At 51.3% G+C, this 10,763-nt stretch overlaps 5 protein-coding genes across 5 annotated transcripts; 3 read left to right on the forward strand and 2 right to left on the reverse strand.

The window, feature by feature from the left end:
- Positions 1-40: 40 nt before the first annotated feature.
- APUU_81012A (uncharacterized protein) lies at positions 41-1,201 on the reverse strand (the record flags this gene model as incomplete). The annotated part of the gene is made up of 1 exon (XM_041697356.1): positions 41-1,201. The coding sequence occupies one exon, from the start codon at positions 1,199-1,201 to the stop codon at positions 41-43; it is 1,161 nt and encodes a 386-aa protein (XP_041562895.1).
- Positions 1,202-2,174: 973 nt separating this feature from the next.
- On the forward strand, positions 2,175-4,647 carry APUU_81013S (Zn(II)2Cys6 transcription factor; the record flags this gene model as incomplete). Its single annotated transcript, XM_041697358.1, has 5 exons — positions 2,175-2,267; positions 2,334-3,137; positions 3,205-3,414; positions 3,492-3,628; positions 3,678-4,647. The coding sequence occupies 5 exons, from the start codon at positions 2,175-2,177 to the stop codon at positions 4,645-4,647; spliced, it is 2,214 nt and encodes a 737-aa protein (XP_041562896.1).
- A 368-nt stretch (positions 4,648-5,015) lies between these two features.
- On the forward strand, positions 5,016-5,504 carry APUU_81014S (uncharacterized protein; the record flags this gene model as incomplete). Its single annotated transcript, XM_041697359.1, has 2 exons — positions 5,016-5,124; positions 5,179-5,504. The coding sequence occupies 2 exons, from the start codon at positions 5,016-5,018 to the stop codon at positions 5,502-5,504; spliced, it is 435 nt and encodes a 144-aa protein (XP_041562897.1).
- A 200-nt stretch (positions 5,505-5,704) lies between these two features.
- On the reverse strand, positions 5,705-7,375 carry APUU_81015A (uncharacterized protein; the record flags this gene model as incomplete). The annotated part of the gene is made up of 6 exons (XM_041697360.1): positions 5,705-6,124; positions 6,173-6,405; positions 6,483-6,641; positions 6,688-6,879; positions 6,938-7,199; positions 7,247-7,375. 6 exons carry the CDS (start codon positions 7,373-7,375, stop codon positions 5,705-5,707), a joined length of 1,395 nt encoding a protein of 464 aa, XP_041562898.1.
- A 1,293-nt stretch (positions 7,376-8,668) lies between these two features.
- APUU_81016S (fungal specific transcription factor domain-containing protein) lies at positions 8,669-10,761 on the forward strand (the record flags this gene model as incomplete). Its single annotated transcript, XM_041697361.1, has 6 exons — positions 8,669-8,846; positions 8,896-9,452; positions 9,500-9,773; positions 9,824-9,999; positions 10,049-10,232; positions 10,295-10,761. 6 exons carry the CDS (start codon positions 8,669-8,671, stop codon positions 10,759-10,761), a joined length of 1,836 nt encoding a protein of 611 aa, XP_041562899.1.
- Between the last annotated feature and the right edge of the window lie 2 nt (positions 10,762-10,763).

Consider the following 10,763-nt stretch of genomic DNA (forward strand, 5'->3'; position numbering starts at 1 on the left):
ATTTATATTCGAGATCTATGTCTAGCCAGATACTATATGATTACAACTTGCTTGTGGTAGGTTGAGGGAACCCGAATTTCGAAATATCATCCGTCGTCTTTCCTTCCAGTGCCAGCTCAGCAGTTACGCGACCAATAGCCGGCGCAAACTTGAAAGCATGCGCATTTCCAAGCGCAACAATAACGTCTTTGTGCCTCTCCATCGGGCTGATAATGAACTGCCGATCGGGAGTAATTGTGTATTGGCAGGTCACCGTCCGCAGCTCCTCACCATGGTCGGGAATAAGACCGTCAACGAACGTGTTCAGCTCCTTACGCAATCTCTCTGACGGAACCCAAGTACGCTCTTCGGGCGTCATATCATTTCGCCCAGCATCCTGCCCAGCCTTAAGTGCTGGCTCGCCGTACAAAGGAAATCCGTAGAACCATTTCTCCGTCGAATCGGCACCGCCCCAGATCCAGACGGGGAACTTGTCGCTCTCGAATCGGGCCTCGTGCTCGCGCTTGGGCTTGTAGTATGTGACTTGCTCCTGCATGACCGTAATGGGTAGCTCGACGCCAAGTGGTTTGAGGAGTTTGTTGGTCCAGGCGTCGGCGGCGATGATGGCCTTTTTGGCGTAGAAATCCCCCTTGGATGTCCTGACGAGGACGCCGCCGCCAGCTTGTGGTATTACGCCGTCGACCCGGGTGTGATCCTTCAAGGTGGCACCGGCACCGCGAGCGAGGTACTGGATAGTTGTGACTGATTTGGCCGCATGCGCAATGCCCGTGTCTGGCGTGTAGACGGTATCAACGCTGTCCGGAACATTGAAACCAGGCCACCGATGGTTTGCTTCGGCGGCGTTTAACAGCTCGTATGGGATGCCGTTGGCACCGAGGCTGCTTGTGAAGGTGTGAGAGCCGTTTGGTCCGTCCTTGGGGAGAAAGACAACGCCGCCAGTGATGGTGAGCATCTGCATGCCAGACCGTCTCTCGATCTCGGCCCAGTCCTTATAGGCTGAGCGGGCGAGAGCCATGAACTCAGGGGCACCATAGGAGGTGCGCACAATGCGAGATGTGTCGTGGGATGCGCCCTTCACGTGTCCAAACTCGTACTGTTCGAAGCCAATGACTTTGGCGCCTTTGATAGCGGCTTGGTATGCTGCTGAGCTGCCCAGGGCCCCGAGGCCTACAACGGCAACGTCGTATTTCTCAACTGACATAGTAAGATGGGCTCGGTTGACGAGAAACTTGACAAACAGAGATTGTAGTGGCTTGAGAATGAACCATGATACGCAGCTTGGACTGTAATAAATAGTATGAAGTGGAAGGCATCTCCGGGCTCACATCCGGACTCCGCATCGGGCATTGTGGCCGTAGTTCAACGCCTCCGACTAGTCGATCTTACCATGGATGTCTCAAGATCGGAGAAGGTATTCAGTAGCCAATGAAATCGAACTGCAATGTCTGAGTGAGTAGCTTGCGTATCTCCTCGTGGGGTATCTCCATCCTCACATATTGTCGTATGTATCCGTAATGCGTCTACGGATACTGATCAGATAGGCCACCGTCGACAGAAAGCAATGCCCCTCAACCTGGTATTTGTAAGATCATAAGAAACCAAACCATCTCTGGCCACTGTCGAGAATGCCCAGAAATATATTATTTAAAGGTTGAGCAGAAGGTTGGTGTGTCTAAGTCGTCGAGGTGATGGATATATATTTACACTGTATCCGCTATTGAGACAACCACATCAGCGCCGCGTATACGGCCGACTATTGTCAACAGTGATGGATAGGTGCACTTTAGTATTCGCAGTAGTTTTCTGCTTCTCTGACTGTATACATATAGGGCCACAAAAGTATACAGATATCTACTGCAGACTTTGCCACTACACCAGGGTCAGGGCAATGCTGACTAATCATCCGTTTGACATTGTCACTAAGTCACGTGGTTTCCCACCGGAAGATACAGGCCTAGCCTATCTGTGGATAACATTGTATCTAATACATAGGTTACCCAGTTTACCCGTGGCGATACACCACAGTTACAGATCAGGTGATTGTGGCGTCTACATGTGGCTGTGGCTCCCCCACGCAGAAACACCGAATCGGTAGCTGTCGAAGAACAGATGAAGCTGTGCAATTACTCCCCTGGAAGTCGATCTCTCCAGCCTTGACATCCAGAGGAACAGGCATGGATCTGCCTCCCGACAAACCTGGCCCTTCTTCGGTTAGGCGCAAGAACACCTCCAAGGCCTGTGATGAATGCCGCCGCCGGAGAGCAAAGGTCTGTCTTATCTCCACTTGAATTCCACTGCAAGTAACTGCATTCAAACTCACTGCTGGCTTGCAGTGTGATGGTCAGCGCCCGGTATGCTCGCGCTGTCAAGTGCGGTCCTTAAGCTGTCAGTACCGCGTCCAGGAGGATGGGCGCAGACCTGCTCCGAAATCGTATGTGGAAATGCTACGAGGACGGATTGATCTGCTAGAAGGCATTCTGCGCTCTCACTCAATCGATGTTGATGCCACTATTGCTGCATTACGCCTACCAAAGGATGGGACTGCCGCTCCTACTACTGGGGGCCCTGACGATTCTGGTGTGGAGGAGCTGAGTGCGGCATTTGAAGGTGCATTCTCCCTGGACGAGTCTATTAACTATGACCAAGACGGAGAGATTCGCTACTATGGCGCGACGAGTGGGCGTCTGGGGTTCCAGTCACCGAAAGAGAGTGCGAATTGTTCCTCCGTATCAGGCTCATCGCACAGCCGCGCTTGCAATAACCCTGTTATGACTCGTATGAAGTATGATAGTTTTTTGAAGACAATGGGCCAGGACTCGACCCCCGAACCACTCAAAGAACACCTAATTTCTCTTTACTTTAAATGGCAGAATCCATGGTTCCAGGTTGTCAGCGAGAAGCTGTTTCGGGAAAGCGAGAAGAACGGTGGCCGATATTGCAGCCCGCTGCTGTTGACCTGCATACTCGCCGTGGGTTCTCGATTTACTGACAGGCCCGATGTTCGCTCTGACCCGGACGATCCAAACACCGCTGGGTCTGTATTTGTGGAGAATGCCGAGTCGCTGCTTCACTATGATTTGAAATGGCCCAGCCTGACGACCATTCAAGCCTTAGGCATCATGATAGAAATATATACAGTAAGTCGACATTCTCTCTTACCAATGACCCCCTTTGAGACACCTGATTACTTACCTTCTCGATTAGAGCACCGGACAAGATGCCGCGGCGTGGCTCTATCAAGGAATGGCCAACCGGCTTGCGCTTGACATGGGCCTTAACCTCGACGGTGAGACCCTGATCGAATCAGAGTGTATAACGCGGGAGGAGGTTGAGTTACGGCGGCAGATATTCTGGGCGTTATACTGTGATGATAAGCTGTCAGCGGCCTACACAGGCAGAGTCTGTACAATGCTGGTACGAGCCTCCTGCCGTTACCTGCGATGTAAACCCTTGTTATTGTCTAACAGGACTGACGCTTTACATTGGTGTAGGAAGTCCAGCACAAGCTCAACCTTCCCACAGTTCCAAGCCCTGGAAGCTCGAATGCTATAAACCCTTATGTGCCGACTCTCCTGCTCCGAGCTCTAATTCGCCTGTCCCAAATAACAGAGAAGACGATACTTGGGTTGTATGTTGAATCGTTCTTCCATTATCTCCAAACACCTAATAAATTTCAGATATGCCCCGAATGCCAGCCATCGCAAATCCCCCGACATCCTGTCATTTATCGAATCGCGCATCCTTGATCTCCAGACATGGTATTATGACCTGCCATCGGAGCTGCGGATTGAACGCGCTTCATCTGCAAATACACAGCCACAGGTGTATACACTGCATATGGTGTATCACACCAACTATATCCTGCTTCTGAGGCCCCTGACATCTGGCCTGTCTGCTGTTGCACATGGCAAGGTTGCAGCCCATGCACAAAAGGCTAGCTCAATGAGCCTTAAGGCAGCGAAGCAAATATGTCTGATAGGTAAAAAATATCAACAAGTCTTTGGCTCCTTTCGTCGGAGTCCGGTTACGGCAACCCACTGTTCGCTTTCGGCAGCGGTGGTCCTAGTCCATGCGGAAATGGTGCAGGCTCGACCTGACGCAGGAGCAAGCATTTCTAGCGATCTCCAGACCCTGTTGAATATATTAGGAGAACTATCAATATCGTGGGACATTGCGCGACGCATACGTCGGAGCCTGATAGAGACATTGGAGAAGAAATATCCTGGCGTTTATTCTCACGATTTGCCAGATACGGTGACTAGTAGCCATATATCAACTGAAGGAGTCCAGGTACCAAGCTCGGCTTTTATATCGGAACCTTTGAATGTCGCTGGCCCGGAGATACACGACAGTGGTGTTTCTCATGATGCCGATATAGGACAATTCGCGGACAAAGCCAACTTGCTGGGAGATCTGATGTCCTATCCAGGTTTCTTGGAATCGGTCCCAGAGACAGGGACGTCAGCCAAAGGCCTAATGGAAGCAGCGAATGATATCGATCCATTCAGCGAGTCCCTCCATTGGCCAGCGTTTACAGATTTGGACGTCGATTTGAACAATGCCGGTGCATTACCCGGTGATTATCACTTCTTCGACTCGCTCAGCCATCTTAATGCGGATGGCAGCATGGGATGGGATAGGCTTTGAACACACTATTGCATTGTACGATGACAGTAAGTAAACGAGAGAAGGGCCCATTTAAGGGTAGTTAAATGGTGCGGTAGAGGAACAGCCTCCTAAAGCGCGACATATTTCCCGCAGTAGAAATCAAAATCCACCTATAAGAGAATGAGAATAAAAATGCAGCGAGATGTTATATAAGGAGTGCAAACCCCCGTAAATTGTGATATAACTCGTAGAACTGGTAACTTGGTCAGGGCTCCACCGCGGAGTTCATCTTCCGCCCAAGCTGTGGACACAGTCTGCCATATAAACCTCGCCATCCTACCATTATCTGAAGGAACACGAGTGATATTTTGCATAAATTTGCCGACCGGATTTCACAAACCATCAGAATGTCTATGAAGCAGTACGCCTACAAAGGATTTGGCGCCAACAATCTGAAGAGCCACTGGTACTCCTCCGCCGTTCGCACTGGAGACTTTATCCACTGTGCCGGCCAGGGTAAGCTCCATCTGCACGCATACTCGACATTACTTGACTGAGATGGCAAAATAGGCGGGTATCTTGACGAAAAAGGGACCCAGCCACACACCGTCCCTGAGCAGATCGACCAGGCCTTTGTAAATGTTGATACGGCCCTGAAGGATGCAGGCAGCGCTGGCTGGTCCCAGGTCTACCGGGTCAATTCGTTTCATATCGCCTTGGATGATGAGGCCCAGGACGCCATGGTTCGGAACTTCAAGAAGTGGATGCCCGATAACCATCCCACTTGGACTTGTGTCCAGGTTAGTCGTCTTGGTGGACCGCGGATGTGGGTTGAGATTGAGGTCTCGGCGTATGATCCAGAGGGTGCTAAGAAGGAGGGAACAAGTAAGGCTTGAGATTATAAGTCTCAGAGCTTAATGTGTACATGATATATATGAAATTGAATGCAACATTTCTATTACTCTTACATGTCCTGGTAGTGTCTGAATAATGCTTTGATGGACATGAGATTCTAGATTTCTGAATGATTCATATGGTACACTATCCACCAGGCCTTGTTGGCACAATAAATGCTTCACATAGAACCTGCAGTAGATCACGAATTCGAGTTATCAGCGCAGGACCACGCCGAGCTTCCCGAGGCCGCCTTGCTCGATGCAATAATGTTGACAACAGACCCGTATGTCGCAGCAACCATGAGGAAAGACCCGAGCAATACAAGCATAACATTAAAAACCACTAGGAATCCCCATTTTACGGTTGGCTGCTCTTTGCCGCTTCTCCAATTGTCGTACAGCCACATACACCCCATCGGCTGGAATGACATGAGAGTTCCAAGCAAGGCACCGATCAGCGAGACCAGATCACTGAAAATAGGGATGCCACTGGCAATGAGGTAGGATGACATGGTGACAGCGAATGTACAGGCGAGCCAGGTTAGCCAGTGCGTGGGCGTGTTTGCGGTGAGATGCCTAGACCCTCGTAGGATGCGCACGAAAAGGTACTTTCCTGCGAACTGATATGGTCAGACGGTGCAGTGTATGATCAGAGCTTGGCATCTTACGTGAAGGACAACAATTGTACTGACGACCAGACCGGGAAGTGCGATTCCGTATGAGACTTTCTTGATCAACACCCCGGCTGATCCGAGCGCTGGTGATGCAACGTAGGAGCCGCAATAGTAGTATATAACGGTTCCGACGGAGATATAGATCGCAGTGATGGAGCCCTGGCAGATCAGAAGGGGTCGGGTGTACATCGAAGGATCTCGCATCTCGGCGGCTATTGGGAAGAATCCTGTAGTGGAGATTGGTACTTTCGTTAGAAGACAGATTATTCCATAACGCTGAAGTGATGCCGGGAAGGGAGCTCACCAGGAGTGCCGGAGTACGCAAACACAATGGAACAAACGGCGGAAATTGCGCTGCTGAACGAGGGACTGCCGACTAGTTTGTAGTCCGATGCCCATGGTTCATCTTTGGGGACTGTAGATGGCTTGCTCTGGAGACCGACTGCGATGGTTACCATCATAACTATTCCAGATTAGCACTGTGATCATTCAGGTTACTTACTACCTACCAGCAACAAAGACACAGACCAGACCAATCCAGGCAATCCATTTCATCTTTCCAAGAGTGCGGACGCTGGCCAGGGCAAAGGAGGCAATGGCCGCCACTGCAACGAAGACAGCAGTACAGGTTCCATGTGCTGACACAGCGTTCAGGCCAATTGAAGTGCTCAGTAGACCAGAGCCTGAAGCGAATATCCAATCTATGATATCCACGCGTTAGGGTAAGAGCCGCCAGGTGGCTTCAGGACTAGGACTCACAAATGCAAACTCCAACACCAAAGACCTCTCGCCCTATTCGACCAAACATCAAGGCGCCTGCGTCGTCAATGCCATAGACCTCGGGGTGATTCAGCTTGAAAGTGCCGATAACGTAGTTGGACCAGGTGCCCATGGTTGCGATCACGCAGATGCAAATGATGCCGGGAATCATGCCCAGAGTATCAAGCACCCCAGGGATGGCAAGGACGCCCAGGCCAAACTGAGTCTTCATCATCAGAGCCACGGTGCCCATCCATCCAACCTAGGCCATGTTAGTCGAGGTCTGCCTGGTGATTCGAGCACACCCACGTCTCTGTAGTTCGGCCCCTGCTCTGTGATTTCACCGAACACTGCATCTTCCGCTATGGGGGCATGCTCAAGCATCTTGGATGACTTTTCCGGCGACCTCTCCTCCACTGGATGTATTGAGTCCGCCATGATGTGAAGTAGGGCAATGGAAACAAGCAAGGAGTGGCGTTACTAGGCAGTCGACGAGTGGAGAAGCACTCGGGCTATATTGCGCACTCGGGGGCTGACGGAGGAGGTACTTATACCTTCTAGGCCTTGATATGACAGTGAGACACGGGGAATGGACACACAGTACTAGTCTGTGCTTCTGTACTTTAGGAAAGCAATTTCGAACGACGACTGCCGTTCAAGTCCCTCAATGACATAAGGGCTTACGGGCGTACGTGGATTGCATCAGGACAGCCGCCTATCACCGTCTAAAGGAAGCACTCTTACTGGTAAATAGGTCTACCGTGTCTTATCTGCAGTTGAATCCGCGGCTAATCTGAGGGGAATACGGGGTTACGGGGTTCCCTTGTCCGGCTGCTCCAGTTTGATACCCCGGAGTAGTGGCAGCAGGTCCCGGAGGATATGCCGGGGTGGAGCTTAAACAGCCACTCCCACGCCCCGATAAGCCTGTAGATGGACGTAAACTGACTTGGTAGGAGTGTCCGGGTCCACTTTGCCGAATCTCCTCGCTGTGATTGCTCGAATACAGCCATTCAGATAATCCGGGGTAGACTACGGCCATTAAATCCGATAATATAAGCCTGCAGGTAGAAGGTAAAATGATCTCGACTAATCTGCCTCTCCACCTGCAGCTTGGTATCTTTGGGGGGTTGAGCTACGCCAGAGATATCGGAAACTCCTGCCTGTATAGGATCACAGTTTGATAGCCTCGGTAGTCCCGTTGGAGACCGCTTTACCCCGCTGACACCCTGCATTTGCTACACACAACGTATTTTCCAGTCTCTACAGCTGATATCGCAATGAGAGCTGCCGCTGCACCCAGGGATGGCCCCGCACGACGCTCGCAGCGGGTCAGTCGGCGTGTTTCCAAAGCGTGCGTTCTCTATGACCCAGGTGACCTGCACAGTGGTAACATGTATAACGAGGCTGCAGCTGCAAACGATGCCGCGACCAGAAGATCAGATGCACGGGCTCGGATCCCTGCGATCAGTGTAGCAAGCGCAATGCAGTTTGCGATTTCGATAACCCACAGCGCGTTTTGGTCTCTCGCAGGCAAGTGGCTGCACATCTATAGTGTACATCGCTGACCTGTCGGGCGATACAGATATCTCAGTGACCTCCACGACCGGATCGCGACCTTTCAGCACAGGCTTAATTAATATCAGTCACCTGAATCGAAACAGCAGCCATCCAGCCCGTCATGTTAGTATCGGTGCCAGCTGAATACGTGGAGACCGGATATGAACCACTAACATGTCGCCAGGCAATAATGCACTACCAACACCAGACACTGGCATTCAGGATGCAGAGGTACACCAAGAAGCCGAAAGGACGTTTAAGCCCCAAGATGTAATAGGAGCAAAGGCCCCTCTCACCAATCCTCTAGCTTTTCACATCACAGACTGGGTCCCAGGCCCGACGGGGCGACCAGGTGCGCCTTCCATGATCTAGGGCCATATGGAATGCTGACAACATGATAGTATTCATGGGTACGTCGTCGACATGGTCCTTTGGCCGGCGAGTGTTGGAAATGACCCATATGAAACTCACCGGCCTCCCTCTGGCTCCAGACCCAAACAAGCTGCTTTTTGACACTCATGTCTACGATCTTAAATGGGATGGGAATAAGGCAAAGTCCCCTTCGAATCCATTTGACGTGTCCAACCTCCCAACTCCAGAGTTTGCCAGGTATCTCATCAGTTCAGTGAAGTTCCATTGTGGACACCTCTTCTATCTAATCGACGAGGCGCAGTTCATGGAGCGTTTCACAGAGTTTGAGCAGAACCCTACAGAAGTAGCTCGAGCTTCGCCCTTGTGGTTCTGTCACTATCTTCTGATCATAGCATTTGGAAAGAGCTTCCTCGTTCGCTCGACGACATCACGGAATCCTCCGGGGTCAGATCAGTTTGTCCAAGCGATGCACTGCATGCCGGACTTTACCTTCTTCGACGGCGACCCTATTGAGACGACACAGGTCTTGTGCTGTGCTGCGCTCTACCTGCAGTCCGTTGACCGGCGTGGATCAGCATATCGAATGGTAAGAACAATTGTTGTCCTGTATGTGATGGACACTAATGCCGCCAGATTGGCACTGCGCTACGTCAGGCCATAGAACACGGTATGTATACTGAGATGCACGGACTCTGCCTTGACCGGGCCTATGTGAATCGATGCAGACTGGTCTGGTGGACTGTCTATGTGCTCGAGCGCCGTATGTCGTCTCTTCAAGGCGTCCCGATGGGGATCTCAGAGGACAGCATAACTGCCTCGTTGCCCTCAATGTCGGATCAGGACAGCGAGACGAGCGTTTTGGAGATGCAGGTTACCCTGTGTCAAATATTGGCAAAAGTAGACTTGAGTAGGCATCTCCTTCTACCATTGGGGGTTTCCCTAGCTAATTGACTGTAGCTGTCTACGGTAGCGGGGGAAAGGTGGATAGTAGGTATCTGAGTGCAACACAGTCGGTTCTTAGAGACATCGCGAGCGTCACTGAGCGCCTTAATTGCTCCTTTGATCTCTATGGAAGTGGTTCCATGGGGGGTATTTCTCGCGTCTCAGCGCATTTGCACCTTCTCGAGCACCAGGTATGAAAGCCCATCTGGAATTAAGAGCTCATGCTGATTCGACCTCCAGTGTATCATACTTACCACTAGACCGCTGTTGTATATCTTTCTTCAATCCAAGCTCGGCCAGTCTGAACCCGCCCTAATGGATTGGCTTCAATCTGGCACTGTAAAGGCATTGCTCCAGGTTTGTGTAGAGTCTTCGCAACAGACTCTACGAATACTGTCCAGCCTACTTGACCAGGGACTTCTTGGTGAGCTCACTATCCTAGTAGGCCAGGGAAAAGCGGCTAATCAAGACTCACTTCAACATTAGACGCGTTTCTCCCGTTCGATATGGACGCAGTTTGTATTTCAACGATCCCATTGTTAATGGCAGCCGCGATTGATCCATCGCTGCTCATCGATCATTCACCCTGGGCGCAGCGTGCCTATACCGTTCTGGACGACATGTCCACCCGTGGCAGCCGTTCTGCAAGGTTAATTCAGTCGGAGCTCCAACAGTTGGATGACGAGCTCTCCCAGTTATTGACGAAGGATAGCGCCCCAATGGCGGTACCACCAGGGACTCTCTCTACACCCCAGACAGGTGGTGGTGCTGATTCCGTAGACCATGCCCCAATTGCTGCCCCTGGGAGCTATCTGGCGCCGGGCATTTCGGAGAGCGGACAGCATTACGAGCTTAGTCCGGAGCAGTCGATGGATTTGGCGAACTCGCTGGATCTGAATAGCTTTACCTGGCCCTTTCCTTGGGTAGATGACCTGCCGGGGACAAGTATATGATT

This window comes from Aspergillus puulaauensis, chromosome 8, assembly GCF_016861865.1.
Source record: "Aspergillus puulaauensis MK2 DNA, chromosome 8, nearly complete sequence".
Taxonomy (NCBI): Eukaryota; Fungi; Ascomycota; class Eurotiomycetes; order Eurotiales; family Aspergillaceae; genus Aspergillus; species Aspergillus puulaauensis.